The sequence below is a fragment of the Bubalus kerabau genome, chromosome 20 (assembly GCF_029407905.1).
Source record: "Bubalus kerabau isolate K-KA32 ecotype Philippines breed swamp buffalo chromosome 20, PCC_UOA_SB_1v2, whole genome shotgun sequence".
Classification (NCBI taxonomy): Eukaryota; Metazoa; Chordata; class Mammalia; order Artiodactyla; family Bovidae; genus Bubalus; species Bubalus kerabau.
The window spans coordinates 33,025,598-33,047,358 of NC_073643.1; the positions used below are offsets into that span (position 1 = coordinate 33,025,598).

The following is a 21,761-nucleotide window of genomic DNA, read 5'->3' on the forward strand; positions in this document are numbered from 1 at the left end:
CCTGAAAAGAATTGTGTGCTGAAGAGGAAATACATATGTGCTTGTCTATAAATCCAAAGGGAACACAGTATTTTCTTGGTTCCATATTGCAAGCTGCTTCCAGGACAAATGAAGGATTGCCAGTGGAAACTCTGGATATGAGTTTGTGAAGTGTCCTGGGGAAGCTGGAAATTTTTATAAAATAAAAACATACAGTAATTTGAAATTACACACATACACAGAATAAACCTGGCCAAACTGGCTGCTCAAAGACTGTTTTTCCACCCAAATAGTTTAATGGTTTTTCTTTTAAGTATTAGTTGAAAATATTTACCTATGAGCTCAAAGGAATGTCCTAGAATTGACTGAATTTGGATGGAAAACATTCTGAGTTTTTAAAACAATATTTCATTATGAAGAAAAATACAGAATGCTTTTTGGTCAATAACAATTAAATCTGAAACACAGAACGTGGCATCTTCTCAATTACCTAAAAGAATGTCATTGAAAACAATAAAACCACAAGCAATTGAAAAATTATGTACTAAGAATAAAATAAATACAATGAGAGATTTAGGGCATCAGATACACGAGATGAGAAGAATTAAGGGGACCAACTCAAGAAGTTACGAGAAAATGTTAAAACTCCAAATCCCTCAAAATATTTATGGAACAGAGAAGAATAACTAGCAACAGATTGAAAAAGAAATCCCTTGGCTTTAACCACTAAATAGAAAAAGGGACACAAAATTTGCACAACCTGACCATTTCTTTGTTTAAAAACAATACTTTAACAAACAACTCAAAGGCAGTTCTTTCTTGATTTTTGACCAAAATAGCTCAACATCAGTTGGACTAGTGGATCTAATTATGTGCTAAAACTTAGACCACTTTGCTCACTGCTCACTTTTTTTGCCAGAAAATTCCCTCGCCCCTTCAAGAATGTTTTTTTATTAGCATTAGCAAATAAAGGAATTTTAGTTCTTTATTTTATGACCACTGGCATCGGCAGTTAACAATTTGAAATCACTACCGTATCTTAGCAACTTTAATCTTAACAAAATAAATACAGTAAGGAGCAAACAGGCTTCATGCCACATGAGAGTCTCATCACCATCCAGAAAAGGCAAAAGAGGAAATCAACAAAAGATGACTCTCAACGTGCTGGTCCTCTGGAATTGGCAGCTCTCCAGTGGCCCAAAACACTATATTTTTTCCCCTTTTCATAGCAGGGGCACATACAAGGCTGTATCTTAGGGAAAAATTCACTGTGATCTAATGGGGGCAGTCATGAAAGAGGGAAGGGAAAAAGATGATTCATCTGAAAAGAAGGATATGAAGGGAGAATTTGAAATTCAATTATTTTCTGTTCCTTTTTCTCCTGGGACTTGGGGATCACAGCAATGGTTGCATTTCCCAAATTGGATCCAGGCCAACACTTACACTAGTATAGCATAAGCTCCTTTCATTAGACATGAATGCTCCAAATTACGACTGAAAACAAGAAAGAGGGCACTTACTAGGTATTGAATGAATGAATGAATCAATACATTTCTGAACTTTCAAGCCAGTTAGAAAATATTAAAGACACAAAACTCTTGAAACTACTTCATACTCCTGCAGAGATTACTTGAAGTATCTCTGACATACAATTAAATCCTTGTTCAACTTGGTCCAAACACAAGCATCCCTCTGAAGTCAATCCTAGGCTGTGCAATTTAAAGGAGAGATCAGAGACCTTGTGGTTAGACAGACTTAAGTGGGGACCTCCACACCATCACTTTCTAGCTCTGTGAATTTACAATATTACATTTAACACCTCTGAGTTTTAGGGTAATCTTCAGCCAAATGGGATAAAATTCCATAGGGGGGAAAAGATGGTTGTGAAATTGTCAACTGGAATACTGAAACTAAAGCTGCCTAATCCATTTCCTTTTAACATGATTTACCATCAGTAAATTTGACTCACTTTCCTTCTCTTGATATCCTTTCCTTTGAGTTATAGAGGCCACCATCAGCAAACACATCACATATGGCAGCCTCCTCATTGCAATCCTGTTTGATGTTAACCAGGTTTATCACCACTCTTCAGAATGTGCAGCTCTTGAGTTCTTTGGCTTATTAAGTTCTGAATTACAAATGGACATCTTGGTTAAGCCTTGACTATCTCTTATCTGAAGAGATTCCCAAGTGGCTCAGTAGTAAAGAATCTGTTTTCAATGCAGAAGACATGGGTTCACTTCCTGTGTCAGGAAGATCCTCTGGAGAAAGAAATGACAATTTACTTCAATATACATCCCGAGGAAATACCCTGGACAGAGGGACCTGACGGGCTACTGTCCACAGGGTCACAAAAGAGTCGGACACAACTTAGTGACTAAACAACAAGAAATCTCTTACCTGAACTAATGATTGGAAGAGCCCAAACCGTGCTCTAACCTTGTCTCTTCCAATCTGCTGCGAGCATTCTCTTTCTAAATTTGACCATATTTTTGCTCCTTCAAATTCTCTTTTCCATGATATTATGGGGCCTCCAACTTCTGAGTTATGTCTATTTCTCAAGTCCCATTTCCTGGAATTCCTGCTATGCTCTAGTCAAACCAGTCTGCTTCTAATGCTACTTCAGACTCAATATGATTGTTGAGATTGTTGCACTCCCTACATAAAATGTCTTTTCCATTTTTTTTGGCCAGTTGATAATTGCATCAGAATCCAACTCAACCATTATCTCCCCAGTGAAGACATTCCTGCAGTTGCTTTACAAGGGCAATAACATTCTACGTTGGACCATGTCTGTACAATACACTCTGTCTTTATAGCACTTAATTATAGTGCATAGTAATTATTCACTTTCTATCTCTCTCATTAGATCATGAGTCAAAGTGTCCTGAGGTCAGAGATTCTGGTTTAGCATTGGCACAGTGCCTACATGGAGCAGATAGTAAATGTTAGTTTAGGTCCTCTACCACTCTCTTCCTTATCCTTCAAATAATATAAAAATGGATTAAATTGATCTGTTTGGACTTTTATTTTGATGAAGTTAACTGAAAATTCTACCTTATTTGTTAAGGTAATGTCTAACCTAATCTAAAAGAAGAGTAAGCATCTCTTTTTCACAGAAAATAAATAGAAACTTAATTTAAGAAACAAAAAGGTGGTATTATCTTTGTCCTTGATGAACTTCCAGCTTCTGGTTTCTTGATGACCATAATCCTGTTTTGTATGGTTGTTACCTTGAATCTTTTTTAAGGCCCTAGCTTACTCTGCTTCTTGCTCGTCTCCCCTACATCTCTCTCATGTTATACCTCCTTGGCAAATGATCACAGCATGTTTACAAGAGGAACAAAATCAATGACAATGATGATGGGAATAAAAAGATTTACCTTTTGCTATTAAAGAGTCATTAAATTCTGAGTTTTGAAACAGATATAATGTTATATATCAAAATTCTAATACAATGTAGTTGCTGCTTGGTTCTGTGGTTCAGTGAAAGGTTAGTACAATGCCTAAGATAAAAATTCTATAAAGTCCTCTAAGAAAATTCTTAACTCACTTGTATAACAGATCTCTCTCTCTCTCTCTCTCTCTCTCTCTCTCTCTCTTTAGTTGCTAAATCATGTCTGACTCTTGCGACCCCATGGACTGTAGCCTGCCAGGCTCCTCTGTCCTTGGGATTCTCAGGCAAGAATACTGGAGTGGGTTGCCCTTTCCTTCTCCAGGTGTATAACAGATAATATACATTAAATAATAAAGACTACACATGAAGTGCTCAAGAATATAGTTGAATAGCTGAAGTTAAATATTTCTACAACTTACTTGGTGGCCTTAAAAAATAACTTCACTAATTCTCCCCATCACCAGGAAAGTTACCCCCAATCATCCAGACCTAATCTAGTTCTATCCTTATAAGAAATATTTTCTATACCCTACTGCTAAGATGGTATGACACACCACCCTGTGCATGCTGAAGAATATCTCAAAATGGAAATTCAGCTATAGAGGGAATATTATCAACATGTCTGAAAATGGAGGGAAATGACAAAAAGTTGGAAAGAAAAAGAAAATCAATTCAATGGTGAGGGAATAAATTCATTCAAGCAGCATAGCTTAGACTCCTACCATTTCCCTGTATCTGGTACCCAAACAATACATTTTTAAAAAACTATCTATCCTTCATGGCAGCCATGGAGACAGACACCAACTATGATATGACCTGAGCCTTATATTGTTAAATACTCTGTGCAGGACTTATAATCATAAAATTTTGAGCAGAGAGTCAAGTCTAAACATAATATTATATATTGCTATTCTTTGAGGAGAAAAGAGACTTAAAAATTTTAAGATGGTAAGGCTGTTGTAAGGATAACAAAAAGTTAAAGTTCTATTGGTTTTTCTCTAAAACTTTCTTTACCCCAATTATAATCTATTTTCTAAACAGTACACAAAGTCTTGCTTTTATGGTGAAGACTGCCAGATTAAATACAGTTAAATTTAAACTTCAGCTAAATGATGCATATTTTTTTAGTATTAAGTATGTTCCACATATTGCATGGGACCTACTTCTCCTAAAACTTATGCATCATTTATCAGAAATGCAAATGTCACTAAGCATCCTGTATTTTTATTTGGTATTTTTAAACTTAATATGGTGGTGGTGGTGCAGTTTCCTAGGTGGTGCAGTTGGTAAAAGAATCTGGTAAAGAATCTGCCTGTCAGTGCAGGAGACATGAGAGATGTGGGTTTGACCCCTGGGTGGAGAAGATCCCCTGAAGGAGGAAATGGCAACCCACTCCAGTATTCTTGCCTGGAGAATTCCATAGACAGAGGAGCTAGCGGGCTATAGTCCATGGGATTACAAAGAGTTGGGCATGACTAAGCGCACGTACATACAACCCTGTTTATAGGAGTGCCTATCCAATCATCAGCCTCCCCACTTTGAGTTCACTTTATGTGGTTTTAATGAATGCAATGGATCAAACACTGACGGATACAAAGCAGTCTATTCAGCCTCATGTTTACCACAACACTGTTTGTCAAGGCCTGTAGACTTGGACAGCTAAGTTCCCAGCTCACTTTTCTAAACTACTTTGGTTAACAAAATGTGACCTTTCTATCCTCCTCTTCTCCTGAAGAAAACAGAAATTTTCTAAAGGGATAAAAATATCCAAAATTAAAAATGACTATGAACTATTCCAGAATCTTGAGGCTGTCAATACTTGATGCTTTTAAATAGTTGTCATGGTTCACCCTAGACGCATCTGCATATTTCTGTGGTTTTTTTCATGGTGTGTAGTGAACTTTGATATCTTTGGGGAATAAAAGAACTCTCTATCTGTCTATCTACACATATATATTTAACAATGCAAGTTACTGTTATATAAATGTAGGCTGTTGTCAATTTCAGTTCCCTGCCATATCAAAAGAACAAAGCAGGCAGGAAGAGCAAGAGGATGATCTAATATGCCTACGCTAATAACAAACTCAGTGTCCTAAATTGGCGATGGCAGCCCTCTTCTGCGGAGATTGTTTTTAACACCATCAGTAGACATTTTAAAAAATTGGATGGTGACAGGAAGAGTACATTTTAAATTGTCAACCTTCATGATGTCCTTTTGAAGAATAGCAATTACATAACTCAGGGAGCTTTATTTTGCATTTGAAAAAAATACATATATCTAAAGGAGTCTGCAGAGTTGTGCAAGACTCCATATCCTGAATTCTTTGTAGAAAATAAAGCTCCTTATTTTTTCCTATAATCTCTCTCTCTTTTTTTTTTTTACTCACTTCCTAGTTAAGGTGGGTATCAATATTAAGTAAGCAGTATAGAATTAAAACTGCTTTGGATTTAAATTATTAACAAATTCATTTAAAAAGACTTTTACCATATGCTACTTCTTAACCATATTTAAAGTCCAGTTTTTAATTTTCTAAGGGTGGCATACTTTTTTTTCCATCTCTATGGCATTAAAAAGTTTACTTATAGTATTCTAGTATTTTGTTAAAGTTTTAAATTGTTTCCTCTTGGGCAATGAGAGAAGGAAATGTTATAAAAGAATAAGTTTTTATCACACAGAAGTCATTTGGTCTTTTTCTGCTAATTCTCATCTTTTAAAAAAAAATAATTTTAGAAAAAAAACTCTTTAAAAAATGCAGACAATGCCAAGAGAAATGCATTTCAAGTACCCTAAATAGTTAATGTATTTTCTAAATGAATGATTTAAAATAGCTATTAAAGGAGAGGAAATGAGCTTAGGTTTCTAGTAATGACTTCTCCTCTTCAAAATGAAATCTGTAAATCCCTGATTGCAATTCCAAATCCCCAAAGGACCAGCAGTTCTGGGACCAGGGCTCACTGGCTTTATGTCTAATAGCACCAGATAAGTAGTATGATTTTTATATATGTAATTTGGGAGAATTTTCAGAATTTATAGTCCTGGAGACAATTTATGAATGAATTTCCTTTTTAAAGTACATTATTCTAAAAATCAACTTTTCCATCCCGATTGTAAGCAGAGCACATAGGAATGTGGGAGGCATGGATATATACACAGAGAGACATATATATACATATATTTATATATGCATGCACACACATGCATGAAATATAAGTACCATTTTATTCATAAGAGCATAATGATTCGGCCTGTGATTGTTAATAAAAATGCATTTCTAACCATCAAATTTGAGTCTATTATTCTAAGTTAATTGCATTTGCCCTAAAGAGACTTACAGCTGGCTGTCAGCCTGTTTGTGTCAGTTTCATTTTATTCATCAGTCAATCTTGTCTCCTCTTCTTTTTATATTCCATATATTGATCAAACAGATTTGTTAGCATCCCTCCACAGCTTTCACATCATCAAAAAATTAAAAAATAACCTTGATTTTATCATCAAATACATTTGATGACTTCATTCATTTGTGGGCTATCTTCACTGCTATTTCAGCAGCAAATAGATACCCTGTGGACAGGCCCATAAGACTGCCATTAAATATAACAGATCTAACCCACTCAAAGAGGCACTGAGAAAAAGTCAAACAGGAGAAAGTTTACACGGTAGTGGTCTGCGGCACCTCCGCTTTTCTGTTGGAATAGAGATACACATCGCCGTAAACATTAGTTCTTTACTGGAGTGTACTATGCAGTAAAAAGCATCTTGTTAAAATTCATCCTCAGAGTAGAATGTACTATGAGGTGGTGAAGTGGATTAAAGAAATAAATGGGTACCATGTTCCCAATGGAGCCAAAGAAAACCAGTGGGTGAAACAGAAGAGCAGGGAGGTTAGAGTAGAAACGTAGTTAAGGTGAAAATCTGTGAAGAATTAGAATTTTACTTATGTGAGTCAAGTTGCTTAGAGGGGAGATAAAAGGCATCACAGGGTGAGGAGATAATTAGCTGATCAGAAGCAAAGCAGTTTAAAAGGTGACCCTTACCTCCTCTGTTACTCAGTCTAAGAAACTATAGACAATTATTAGAGTATTTTCTCCAGGGATGTGTGATACAGTTTCTCCACGTATCCTCTAAGACACAAAGCTCTCTCAGCATTGTCATTGCGTTGCCTGAGTTCAGTGCTTTTTATGGAAATCCCTTACATCACGCCAGCCTTGTCTTTCAACCTTGCTTTAGATCAGTGATTCTCAAATGGGGTGATTTCACGCCCCCCAGGGGACATCAGGAATAAATACCTGCGGATGCTGGGGGAAGGTGTTACTAACATCTGGTGAGTAGAGGCCAGTGATGCTGCTATACACCCCGCAATGGACAAGACAGCACCCACCACAAAGAACTATCCAGCCCCAGAGGACAACAGTGCCAAAGTTAAGAAACCCGGCTTCAGATGGCGGACTGAAATACAGTTAAAGCTACAGAACAAATACTACATCACAGTTCAGCAGCAGGGCAGTGAGGAGGATTTAGCAACTAACTCTGAGAAGCAGAGAGCAGTCCAGCTATTGCACACAGAATTTCACACTCACCTATTAAATAATACAATTCATTACCCAGACCCCAGGAACGGTGGAGCAAAATACAACCCCGATGTTAAGGAGAACAAAGAAAAATGAAAATCATTGCTTGATAGAAGATATTTCAAAGACTTCCAAGACAAACCAACTGAAAAATCCCCAATAAAAAGACTCAGCAAGAAAATTGTGTCACAGCCCCTAATCCTCAACAGACCTTAACAAGATGTTCAGGAGCCAAAGACTCATGTCTGCAGAAGACAAAAGACAGAGGAGACAATATAGTCTAGAGAAGGATTATCGTTAAGAGGCAGGAGAAAGATAAAATGGATTCCTCCACCTTACAGTTAGAACTCCTAAAGAGAATAAACAGAAATGGACTCAAAACCATGTTACAGTAACTGTTAAGTCTTTCTGCTCTTGGGAAATTAATATTTAGGTTAGACTCGGGGCAATATTTTTAAAACGTTTTTTTGATGAGTGCTTTTACCCCACCTGACTAGACACCCCTGCCTGGCACAGATGGCCAAGACATTTGCTTTTTTAAATACTCCATATTTCCACAGCCACCCACCAGACAAAAATTAGATTACCAATGCTTGTGTAAACTTTCCAAGCTCTGACACAATAAGATTCCAGGAAATGTACATGCACAGCTAAAAGAAGCATTATACATAATGCACTGTAATTCCAACAGACAAGTTGCTATCTTCGATAGATATACACATTTTCCATGCCAAACACATGAACGTCAATACATTTTTCTCAAGTTAAAATGGAAACCATTTAACAGATATAATGGGCACAATGAATTTCATTTTGCATTACTAATGCAGCAGAGGAGGAGGGAAGCTTTGGCAAGGACTGCAGTAAGACCAAGAAAAACAGGAAACAACTTAGAAGCTAACATGGCTGTACAAGCTATTGCCCCAAAATGCAGTCATGGAACCCAAGGGCAACTGAGACTTCATAGTCTCAAAACTCTTAAGTTCATGTAAACACATTTTCGACTTATGGGGAAAAAAGTAAAAAATGGACAAAAGAGTGGTTGCATTTTTGGAAAAAGGTCAAGGGAGTGTTACCATGTTTGTTTGTTTTTTAACCACCATTCCTGAAGAGATGTTATCACGACCAACTTGAATTTAGGGGAGATAAATTGGAAGTGAAGCAATTAAATGATGTGTTGTGTCAAAGGGAGTTAGAAAAGTAATCCAGGAGCCTAAATCCCTAACTTCTGCTTTCACCACTGGAAATACGTATCCCCCATGACTCCTGGTCATCATTGTTAAAAAAAATGCAACACCAAAAACAGCATTTATTTCATTGGCCCTTACCTTTAAGTCTTTTGGCACCTAACATAGTTTATTTCAGTCACTGCACACCAAAGAATTTTTTTGGTGCCACCTACTAGATTTAAATAGTAAATTCTGAAGCTTTAGACAAATGCTATTATTTAGACAAATGCTATTTAGACAAAGCCATTTAAAATAAAGGTTTTGAGCACAGGGTTACTGCAGTCAGGCAGCCCTCACTTCCAACCTTGTGTCGCCAACACAATTTCATGGCTGAGTGAATTTGAGAAAATTGTTACCAGAGTTTCAGTTTCTCTATCTGTAAAATGGGTGTATAAGAGGCCTTATATGAATATTTTTTGGGGGGTGTCAGACAGTGAAAGTCACTCAGTCGTGTCCGATTCTTTGTGACTCCAAATTCTCCAGGCCAGAATACTGGAGTGGATAGCCTATCCCTTCTCCAGCGGATCTTTCCGACCCAGGAATCAAACCGGGGTCCCCTGCATTGCAGGCGGGTTCTTTACCAACTGAGCTTCCGCCTACGGTAATGGACAGGGAAGCCTGGCCTGCCGCAGTCCATGGGGTCACAGAGAGTCGGACATGACTGAGCGACTGAACTGAACCAATGCAGGAGATGCAGGTTCAATCCGTGGGTTGGGAAGATATCCTGGAGAAAGAAATGGCAAGCTACTCCAGTATTCTTGCCTGGGAAATCCCATGGACAGATGAGCTTGGTGGGCTACAGTCCATGGGGTTGCAAAAGAGTCAGACACAATTTAGGGACTAAACAACAACAAAGTCTAGCAGCAGGAGGGACGCTTTCCAGGCTTCAAGTCTATGCTGCCACAGCTTCCAGGCTCTGTGAACTAGGATATAATCTTGGTTCAATCCCCTCTAAAATGAGGATAATAAGAGTAATATCTAAAATAATAATATATATAATTATATAATAATACCAATAATATCTAGGATTGTTACAAGGATGAAAATGAGATAAAAATAGTAGACTTAACAATTTCTAATCTAAAGCACATTGCATTTTATCCACACATGTTTCCATCATATTTACAAAGAGGATTTAACATCTTTAGTATTAGGCTCCAAAATAGTTGATGAAAGTGTCTCAGAATATAAATGGAAAGAAAACAATTGGAGAAAAAAACATAAGACATTCTTCATTATGTTTATCATGAGTTCCATCAAGGACTTGCATTTCTTTGATTTTCTTTTTCTCTTAGAAAATAAAAAGCACATCTCAACGCAGTGAAGCTTTAAAAGTGGATATATGACAATATTTGAAAAGATTTGACCTAGCAATTCTTTAGAAAAGCTCCTACTTCCAGAAATTGATGACTTTTTTGGCTAATGTGCGGATGTGGTACTTCATGTAATGACAGAAGCCGGTACCACCACCGTCAGTCCCGTGGCTGAAAACGATGTGCCAGCAAATTGGTTACGAGGTGTAAAAAACGGTGGACACAAAAAGTGAAGAATATCTTTGACTGTGAAAGGTCAAGATGACTTAGTAAGCTATTAACTTGGCTCATTTTTCAAATGATGAATCAACTTTTATGAGAAATATTCAGTGTTTTCAAACTGCTTATCAAGATCCTAATTCTGTCATCATAAAGACCTATATAACTCAAAATTTTAGAATACCACTTAATATGTTAATTGTTAAATTACAGTGATGTGAACTGGAATATGAAGATAACTCAAACTTTCAACTTGTTTCTGTCTTCTGATACAGAATAAACTTTTCCAAATAAGGGGCTTCTAAGGTGCACAATGTTTAGCCAGATAAAAAATAAAACAGATTGGTATGATAGTCAGCAATAGAAAGAGAAACAAATTAAGTACTTATAATTAAAGCTTGAGGAATGAAAGAATTCACACTTTCTCAGAGCTATTATTTCAGACAGTCTGGTGTCAGAATTAAAAGCCAACCAGTGCATCTGTTTATATTGCCAAGGATTTTCACAGTAAGAAGGGCTAGGAAACACATATTTTTTAATTAGGGTCCAAATCCCAAAGAACACCAAAAAAATAGTATGTCAAAAATAAATGTTCTTGTGATTTGTATTGTCCAATGTCCAAACAAAGACAAAAAATTATGTTTCTTACTTCTCCTTCACAAACACAAGTGAAAGAAAAAAAAAAGTAATTCTGTTGCTTTGGCCACAGACTCCTTTTTTTTGTTGTTATTCTGCTTGCTTCTGGCTTAGCTACTGCTTTTCTTTCCCAGGATGCAATAATATAGGAAAAGCTGATTAAGGAAGGTTTCATTCACAGGAAGGTTCACCAAGATGGCTCAGTTACCAAGCCTTAAAAGCTGAATTACAGTGACATCCTAAAATGACCATTTTACACTTTAAAGTACATCTCCTATCTGAAAACTGTGAGTTAACTCTTTGCTTATCTTGAGCTCTGAATTAAAGGAAAGTCCTCTTTAAAATACACACTGATGGACTGAGCACCATAGTACTCAAATCTTCCATTAGCTTAGTTTTACTTCTCACCAGCAAAATTTCAGGTTATTTCCTGCAATTTCAAAGATCACTCTTTGGTTGGTAGAAAAAAATATATTAAAAAGTAGTATTCTAGATACAAAAGTGAACAGACTTCTTTCCCTCATCTATTTATTCAACAGATAGTAACTGACCATCTATTATTTGTCATATGCTGGGTTCGTTATTGGGAAAGACATCAGTGCATATAGCATATAATCACAACACAGGGCGTTACGATCTCTAATAGGAGAAGTATAGAGTTCTGAGAAGTGTGTACCAGCAGAAGTAGACTAGGATAGATTTGAAAGGTGATCGGCCCTCATATCTTTTATTTGACAGAGGAGGAAGCCTAAGATCTAGAAAGACCGAACTTCGTAACCACAGAGCTTTCCAGTGGAAAATATATATATCATGGAACTAGAATTAATGTCTCCAAATTCAAATCTCAAATTCCCTATAGGCAATATACTTCTCTCCAGAACATAATTTCCCCCCAAACAATAATGCCAAACCATGAATGTCAAAGCAGTTGACTAAAAGTTAGAAATGTGCTTTGAGACCTAAGAGTCAACATTCTTCCTAACTGTATGACATTCCAGATGGCGGAGAGGGAGGGCTCAGAGGTCAGACCCAATTGGATCCTAAGCTTAAATCGACCACATCTAACCAGCCAATGGCCTTCAGCAAAGCACCTAATCTGAAAATCACCTTGATTTTTTAAAAATCTTCTAAGTCAGGATCAGAGTATTTACATGAAATGTAAATGAAATGTCATGAAAGAGTTGAATTGAATAGAAACTCAATATACATACATTTTTGTCCCCTCTTCTCACTCAAGTAAATTGAATAAAACTGATGAAATACCAGGTCACCAAAAACCACATCTCAGTTTATTTCTTACCAGACACTTCAGCACAAAACCCGGCCTCCAATTTCTACTCTGTGAATGTTTTAGGAGTTAGAAAGCAGAGACTAAATAAGTGAATTTACAGAATTTCATCAGCACACATCCTGTAAAAAAGAGATGGGAAGGAAACAGAATCAGATAAATATTTAAAGTTATTTAAACCTCCTACATAATGTTGCGAGCCTCTTTCCATTATGGAAACCCAAGTAGCATAGGTAAAGGGAACTTATAGATTCTCATATCTAGGATCTCCAAAATTAGATGAGTTTCAGGAGTAAGTGAATCCAGGCACTCAAATGACAAAGTCAATGCCCAGCTTTGATGGTTATTTGGCTCCCTGTTTTAGTTTTATTCTCAGATTTTTATACAAGGCAAGAAAGGTAACTTTTTTCAGTTATCTTCAACCTCACAAAAGAGGAGAGAACTCTCACTTTCAGGGAACAACCTGACTGGTACTACCTGATTCTTAGAGCTATCCCACAAAACACCACCATGGCTGGGTTTTACAGGATGTGGGTTACCATGTCTCTGCACGGAAGTGGGATGGACAAGACCATTCCACTCAAACTATGGGGAACAGGTCTTCTTTTGGAAAGTGGGGTTCTCTTCCCTGAAAAAAAAAAGGTAAACGGATCCCGGAAAGACAAAAGAATTGGATATTCATGCAAATAATTATTTTTAATTTCCTTTCTTTTAGGATTATCCAGTTCAATTCAAAGTCCTCTGGAAGACCCTGGTAGGTTCATTTGATTTCTTTGTAATAGCTTCCTGTACTAGATAACGGGCACTTTGGGTGTAATGTGTTAAGGGAAGGACTCCATCTTTGTCAGTGTCCACAGTATAGTGGCCACAGCACTGGCATACACAGCATCACACACCTGCATTATTCAACGTACACCACAATCATTTTTTTTTCCTTGAAGGTGCTTATAAGCCTATCTCTACATACATGTTATATAACAAAAGTTGAAAAATCATGTTCTCATTTATACATTACGCTGATTCAGAGTCTTCCTATTTAAGACCCTGTGTTTAGCTTTAAGGGATGAAAAAAAGCTCAGTCTCTGTCCTTGAAGGATTGAGCAACTTCTCTAAGAAATCACTTTAAGCTAGAATTAGCCAAGAGGACCCCATGTATAACTAACATTTGAGCTGGGTTTGGGGGGATAAGTAGAAGTTTCACTGTTAGGCATGTACAAAGAAGCCAAGACAGAAAATGTGAAATGTGATTTCTCATTTAGTTAAAAGATGACACAGATAAATGGGGAATAAATAGCAAGGGGGCTTTTAAACATTCAGCAATGAAAGTCTGCCTAATATGTCATGGTGCTCCTGTAGGAGGCTATACTGGGCCACAGTCCTCTAGGAAGAGGTTGGGCTAAATGAACAAGACATATTAATGAGGGAAGAAAAAGCCAGCATCACATTAACAAATGCAGTATGGCCCATTTACATTAAGTAAGCATCAGACATGTATATGTTCATCAATTTAGATGAAAAATCTAGAAAAGAGTTATCCCCAACCGAAAATAGGAACCACCTCCATAAAGAGTAGTAAGAATGAAGCAGCAGGGGTGAAGTGAGAATTTTGCTTTTCTTTTACACTTCCATATCGCTTGAGCTCTTTTTTTTCCACAATAAAATTGTAACTATGTGTTGCTTGCTTAAAGTATAAATATTATTTATATAAAAGGGAGTTTTGATTAAAATAAGGGTCAAAAAAAAAACACTGGCAGGATAAGAAGTGTGGACTTGAAAGAATTACAGTTCTTGTTAGTTTTGGTTGTCATTAGGGCAGGTAGCTAAAAACCCGAGCTATACATTAGGAAGAATAACATTTGGTAGATGGGAATATCATTAAGCCAATCAACAGATAGGCAGGTAGAACTCTTTGGAAGTCATTACATAGATAAACACATATTTTTTGTAAATGCGTATATAAATTAAACAAATATATATACTTTATACTTGAAATATACACATATTTATATACTTGAAACATATACATATTTATATACTTTGAATATATATATTATATATTTGAATATATATATTATATATATATATATATTTGGGGGGCGTGTATAGCGCACACTATGCAGGATCTTACTTTCTCGGCCAGGGATTGAACTCATGTTCCTTGCATTGGAAGTGTGAAGTCTTAACTACCAAACCACCAGTGAAATCCCACAAATATATTTTATATAGCAGGCTCTTCCAAATATATATAATGAATATATTAAAATGAATAATGAGGGTTAGGGAGAGAGAAGACAGACTAGTTCTTTTCTGAATATAGTGATTTTAAGATATGCAAGAAATGCCTTTTGGGATGCTTGCTTGGGAAATGTCTTAAAGACAACATATCTGGATATGGAGGGCACAACAAGAAGAGTCTGATTTCAGTTTAGATGTGGCAGTTATCTACATGAAGAAGAGAGGTGGAGTAATAAATGATATGAAAGGTCATCAGGAAATAAATGAGGTCAGCAAGGAAAAGAGTGAATACAGCCTAAAGCAAGGCTTTGAGAAAGATCATCCATTAAGAGAAACAATGTACTGGCTCATTCATTCACACTTTTTTTCAAGGATCCTGAGCCTAACACTGTAAGTTTCAAGTATGGAATACAGTGGTGGAAAAATGGCCTAGTGACTGCCCACAGGCAGCTTCTATCCACTGCAATGCAAACATCCACTAACATTAACTGAGCACTTAATGACTTCGCAGTGGCACTGAAGTATCATATCAATCTTTAGAGCAGTGTTGTCTTATCTCCATTCTATGGATGAAGAAATGAGGCTTGGTGAGGTGGCCAATTTGTACTAAGTCATGCAACTATGAAGTGGCAGGGACTTGATCTGATGACCAATTGGTCTGCTTCCACAACCCATACACCTGTGTAACACTGTGAAGTGGCCAGCCAAGGGGTCGTAGAAGAAATATCAGAATGGCGGGGTGGGGGGGTGGGCGGGGGACAACAGCAGCATTCTCTGCTAAAAAAGACAGGGTCAGAGTCATGGGACTGACTAGCCATGTTATCAAGAAGGGAGGAAACTGATGAAAGATCATTAATTTGATTATTATAAAGTCATGTATTCATTTATTTTTTCACTCAACCAATATGCATTAAGCAGCTAGCATGTATTACCACAAGAGCTTTGGAAGATCAGTTTTACTTGGTAGGCATAGAAGCCAATTGTGAAGGATCAAGGAATGAGTAGATAGTAAAATCGCTTGTGCTAAGGACGCCTCTGAGTAATTGGGTGATGGAAAAATTAGCTTAAGAAGGCTTTTCAGGCTATAGCGTACCTAAGTCAGCCTGCAGAGGCAGGACAGAGTCCGTAGAGAGACTGAAAATACAGGGAAAGGGGATCATGGTGAATAAAGATGCATCCTGTGGACAGCGGAAGATAAGGAGATGCAAACTCCTGATACAAAGGTCATGTTGAAAAGGAGAAGGACCCATTTTCCTCTCCTAGGGGAAAAAAGGAAATATAAAGTAAAGGATAAATGTTGCTGCAAAATGCAATAGTAGGACACTGTACCAATAAGATTTTATTTGCATATGTTTGGACAGCGGTTCTCAACCCTGGCTACATACTAGAATCATCTTGGCAGTTGTTACAAACTGTGATGTTTTAGACTGAACTCCAGACCAATTAAATCAGAAAAAAATGTGAGGTTTCTTCAGGCTGAGGATATCCAAGGCTGTAAAGAGGACTTGGCAAGGTGTGACTAGGTGGACAGAGGGGGGAGGCATTACTTGAGCAAAATCTGAAAAGCTAGGAACCAATAAAGAAATTAATTTGCCAAAATAAAGTAAGGAAGAACTGGTGGGGTGGGGGCTGCAGAACAGAAACCCTGCTATGTGTGTAGATCACAAAGGATCCCTATAAATTTTCAAATTACTGCAAAGCAGACACATGCGCATCCCATTACATACAACCGTAACCTGTACTAAGCACAGGTCATACCAGTACTACTCTCTTTTGTATTTCCAATTTCCATCAAAGTCCCTAGCATGCAGTAGATACTCAACAAACATTAGGTAAATGAATGACTTAATAAACAAATGTGTAACTCAGATGGCAGCACAACCCTCTCTTCAAGTGTCTAGAGTCCTTGAGAAAAGCAAAATTGTCTCATATTCAATCCCAACTCGCTCACTGCAAATACCTTCCATGTCTCAGATCTACATGGGGTCTAATAGATTTTTACTAAAGTTTAAAGTAAGAAAACAAAGGGGAGAAGGGCTTTATCAGCAAAACTTACAAGCAATTTAAAATTTGCTATTTGTTGTTGTTCAGTCGCTCACTTGTGTCTGACTCTTTGCAACCCCATGGACTGCAGCACACCAGGCTTCCCTGTCCTTCACCATCTCCTGGAGTTTGTTCAAACTCATGTCCATAGAGTAAATGATGCTATCCAACCATCTCATCTTCTGTTGTCCCCTTCTCCTCCTGCCTTCAATCTTTCCCAGCATCAGGGTCTTTTCTAATGAGTTGGCTCTTCGCATCAGGTGGCCAAAGTACTGCAGCTTCAGCTTTCTGAAGATCAGTCCGTCCAATGAGTGTTCAGGACTGATTTCCTTTAGGATTGACTGGCTTGATCTCCTTGCAGTCCAAGGGCCTCTCAAGAGTTTTCTCCAACACCACAGTTCAAAAGCATCAATTCTTCAGCATTCAGCCTTCTTTATGGTCCAACTCTCACATCTATACATGACTACTGGAAAAACCTTAGCTTCGACTATACAAACAGCCATATTGTTAACTACGTCACTTGGCCATTCTCACTGGCCACTGTTCCATGGTGAGTCCTTACCTCCTGCCACCTTGCTGCACTTTTATTTCCTTCAAGCTTTACCAGTACCATCCAAATCACAAATTTCACCTGTTCTTATTTAGCACAGTTTAACTATGACTATCTCCTACACCACTTTGAGGGGAACTCACTTTTAGTATCCAAACTTTCCTAGAATTTTTTTTTTTCACCAAACCAAATGGTAAATATTAACCCTATCCTTTTTAGGGCCCCAAAGTTTTATGGCCAATTATGATTTTAAATGGCCATTTCCTCCTTCTTTTCATATAAGAGAATGAATCATCTGGAGAAGACAAATGGAAAACCTCCAACCCAATAATGAATGAGGCCCAATGAGAGAATAAATGTTTGTTATTGGAAGTCCATAAAATATGTATATAATTACTGTTGAGAATAATCCTTACTGTCCTTACTGGCGAGTCTCAAAATCAATGTCTTTGTCTGTGAATGTCATCGCTGTACCCAGTCACATGAGCAGTGCTGTGAATACAGTGGGCACTCAACACACCAATCATGAGGATAAAGGGTGAAGATGAGATACTCTCTGAGATTTTATACCTTATAATAATAGTGGTAATAATAGCTACTTTCTATGTCCAAAGCCGTTTAAAAGCATTAACATTTCACATGGCCGCATATCCTCAGAAAGCAGATCAATATTTATTCTTCCAAGTGTGTCAAGTACACAATCGGGGCACCTCGAGGTGAAAGCATCACCCTGCCAGTGTCAGCCTCAGAACTTGGAAATCACATCCCCAGTTCATTATGTCAGAATAATAAAGTGACCCTGGCCGGTTGAATGTATTCATTAATGGCTGAGGAAGGAGAGGGGCAGCAGGAGCAGACAATAAAGCTTAGGGAACTCAGTGCTAACTAGCCGGCAAGGAAACACTATTATTTAGTATTGCACCAGTTCCAGAAGAGAAACGTACACATATACACATACATCAGAGCAGGCGTGTTTAGTCCTTTTCAATGAGAATTTATTTTTTTAATTCCTAGTCCAAGTAATTTTACTACCAATGATTGGATGGGGTGAGGGATAGTAGGAAGAACTTTCTTCTGAGGTCTCTCTCTCTCTGTGTCTCTGTCCCCTTACTGTGTGTTTTGCTGATTAAGCAAATCAACCTTAAATAGTAACTAACCAGAAAAGAACTCCACAAGGTTTCCTTAAGCAGCATCAAAATGACCGTGGCCCATTCTCAGAGCCTATTAAGAGGTAATCAACCAGCACGACTAACAAGTCACTCAGCCCAGACTTGCAGAATTTGGCTCTTTTGTTCTGTCAGTTTGAAGAGTGCCCTGCGAGTGATGCAATTTAGAAGGGAGCTCTTTCAGAGCTTTCACTCAGGAAGGTGCTGGGAGCTCTGAGGGTAGAGCTTAGCTCAGGAAAAGGGAAAGAATGCAAGTCTGCATTGACAACTTGATCCCAGAGAGAAGCGGCAGGGCTGCTTGTCTGGCGGGTCCTCTGGGTGTGGATGAGGCAGGGGCAGGGAGGAGCCTTCATCTTAAGTGAACGTGTGACTCCAATATTAAAAGAACAATTACCTTCCTGCACACCGCTTGCTGTTTGCTACTGCTGTTTCCTTCAATAAAACCTCTTTTCACTTGCCAAAGGGGGCCTGTCAGGCAATAATATTTTTCAGGCATGATACACATACTAAAATGCCCTTGTGAGTTTTTAATACATTTACAGTTGATAACAATACGGCTGTTTTGTCAGGAAAGGTAAAAAAAAAAAGGATTTGTTAAAACTGCAGAGCAATAGCAAGACAGGATGGACCAGTGTTGCTGCACTTCATGCTGCTGGTCCCTCCTAAGGGTCAAGCCAGCCGCCTGCAAGCAGGGAAAAGGAGCAAAGTGTCACCAGGATGTGGCCTTTTTATTCAAATTGAAGTTCACCTTTTTAATAAAGACCTTTGTGTGTTCAGATCCTCTTCTCCCACCTGGGAGGAGGATGATAACACAAGTTAGGTGAGATGTATACACAGCATCCTTATATTTGAATATATATTCGGCCCATGGATTTATCAATGGAGCACTGTCTTTATAACTCAAGCAGGATGAAGGGATGGGATGAATTGTTCCCAAAGAGAAACCTCTACTTAAAAGAGATTTCCACCAAAAGACTAGAATCCTTGACTCATAAATTACAGTTTGCTGTGATCACAGCTCAAGTTTGTTTCATTAAATGAAACTAGACATTCAGCTCAGTTCAGTTGCTCAGTCGTGTCCGACTCTTTGCGACCCCATGAATCGCAGCACGCCAGGCCTCCCTGTCCATCACCAACTCCCGGACTTCACTCAAACTCACGTCCATCGAATCGGTAATGCCATCCAGCCATCTCATCCTCTGTCGTCCCCTTCTCCTCCTGCCCCCAATCCCTCCCAGCATCAGAGTCTTTTCCAATGAGTCAACTCTTCGCATGAGGTGGCCAAAGTACTGGAGTTTCAGCTTTAGCATCATTCCTTCATTAAGGTATAATAAATAATATAAATAGATAACATCTATCAGTCAATTTCAAGATAGATTTCTATTGTTATTTTCAAACATCCATTTGGCTAGAGGTTTTAAAAAATGTGTGCGTGTATACATGGACTCATATGTATGAGCCATCAATTATGTGCATAATGCTAACAAGCTTGTATAGACTTTGAAAATCAAATAATAGTTCTAGTGGTCAAAAATAAACGTTTTGGTACTACCTCACAAATACATACATATTTTCATGAAAGGACATACTGGTGAAAAGAATTTCTCTTAAGGGTGAAATGGAGCTTCTACATAAACCTGCAGAATAAAGGGACTTGTCCTGACTGTTGTTAAAATAATCCATGGTATTGGTTATTCAACATGGATTACAGGATCTACCAATGGGAGACCATATACAGTTAAGTGGATAGCTACCACGTGTGACAACATGGATGCAAATCCTGGCCACACTACTGTTAATTCTATGACCTTAAGTAAAATGTCTCCAACTCTCTGAGCCTCAATTTCTTGACCATTATAGTGCGATGACTTCTGTTGCTGCTGCTGCTGCTGCTAAGTCGCTTCAGTCGTGTCCGACTCTGTGCGACCCCACAGACGGCAGCCCACCAGGCTGCCCTGTCCCTGGGATTCTCCAGGCAAGAACACTGGAGTGGGTTGCCGTTTCCTTCTCCAATGCATGAAAGTGAAAAGTGAAAGGGAAGTCGCTCAGTCATGTCCGACTCTTCGAGATGACTTCTACTGTTATACAATTATATAATACTACAATTATAGTATCTACTAAGTACATTTCATATAGGGGAAAATCAGAAAATAAATATATTGTATTTTGTAGCAATCCTGGAACTCAATAAATAGTATTTTGATCATAATTACTCAATAATAATTACTTAAACATAGTTATTGATTAACTTACATATGAGTTGTATTCCAAATTAACATATTATTAACCAGATTGATAAACAGTACGTGCTGTAAAGTGCTCTTGCCTGGAAAATCCCATGGATGGAGGAGTCTGGTGGGCTGCAGTCCATGGTGTCGCTAAGAGTTGGACACAACTGAGTGATTTCACTTTCACTTTTCACTTTCATGCATTGGAGAAGGAAATGGCAACCCACTCCAGTATTCTTGCCTGGAGAATCCCAGGGACGGGGGAGCCTGGTGGGCTGCCGTCTATGGGGTCGCACAGAGTTGGACATGACTGAAGCGACTTAGCAGCAGCAGCAGCTGTAAATAATCCCCAAGTTTCTAGGGCCTAATTTAATAAATGATCTCTCTTGGCCACCCAAAGTTCCATGCAGATAAATATCTGAGTTGCCTTCCACCACACGGTGACTCAGGGATCCAAGTTTTTTTCATCCTGTGGCTCTGCCATCCCTATGCGGACCCTCAGAGTTTTCTACTGCATTCTATGCTTAAATCTGTCCAAGAAGTAAAAAAACAAACTGTGAAGAATCACAGGGCATATTTTAGGGGACAAACTAGAAGTGAGGCACTTCATTTCTGCCCACATCCCTTTTGCACAGAACCATGTACCTAATGCAAGGAGGCCAGAAAATGTACTCTGTGTGTCCAGAAAGAAGTAGATTGGGCTCAGCGGACATCCAGTCAGTCTCTGTCAGCAACATAAATCTGTATAAGCTAAAATCAGTATAATTGAGAGTATTTTCTTTAGCCATATTTGAAGCACTGGGGATACCAATTTATGCAATAAGGAGCTTTCAGAATATACAATGTCCCTATTACATGCACTGGTGATGTTGACCGCTAAATTCTTTTATACACTCACCCACTCTCCTT

General features: G+C 38.1%; 1 protein-coding gene across 1 annotated transcript in view; it reads left to right on the forward strand.

Moving 5' to 3' along the window:
- Positions 1 to 21,761, forward strand: part of MDFIC2 (MyoD family inhibitor domain containing 2) — a 111,336-nt gene that overhangs the window by 55,751 nt on the left and 33,824 nt on the right. The window contains exon 4 of the mRNA XM_055557315.1: positions 13,346 to 13,384. Within this exon, the coding sequence (XP_055413290.1) occupies positions 13,346 to 13,384 (39 nt within the window). The remainder of the gene's footprint in view (positions 1 to 13,345; positions 13,385 to 21,761) is intronic.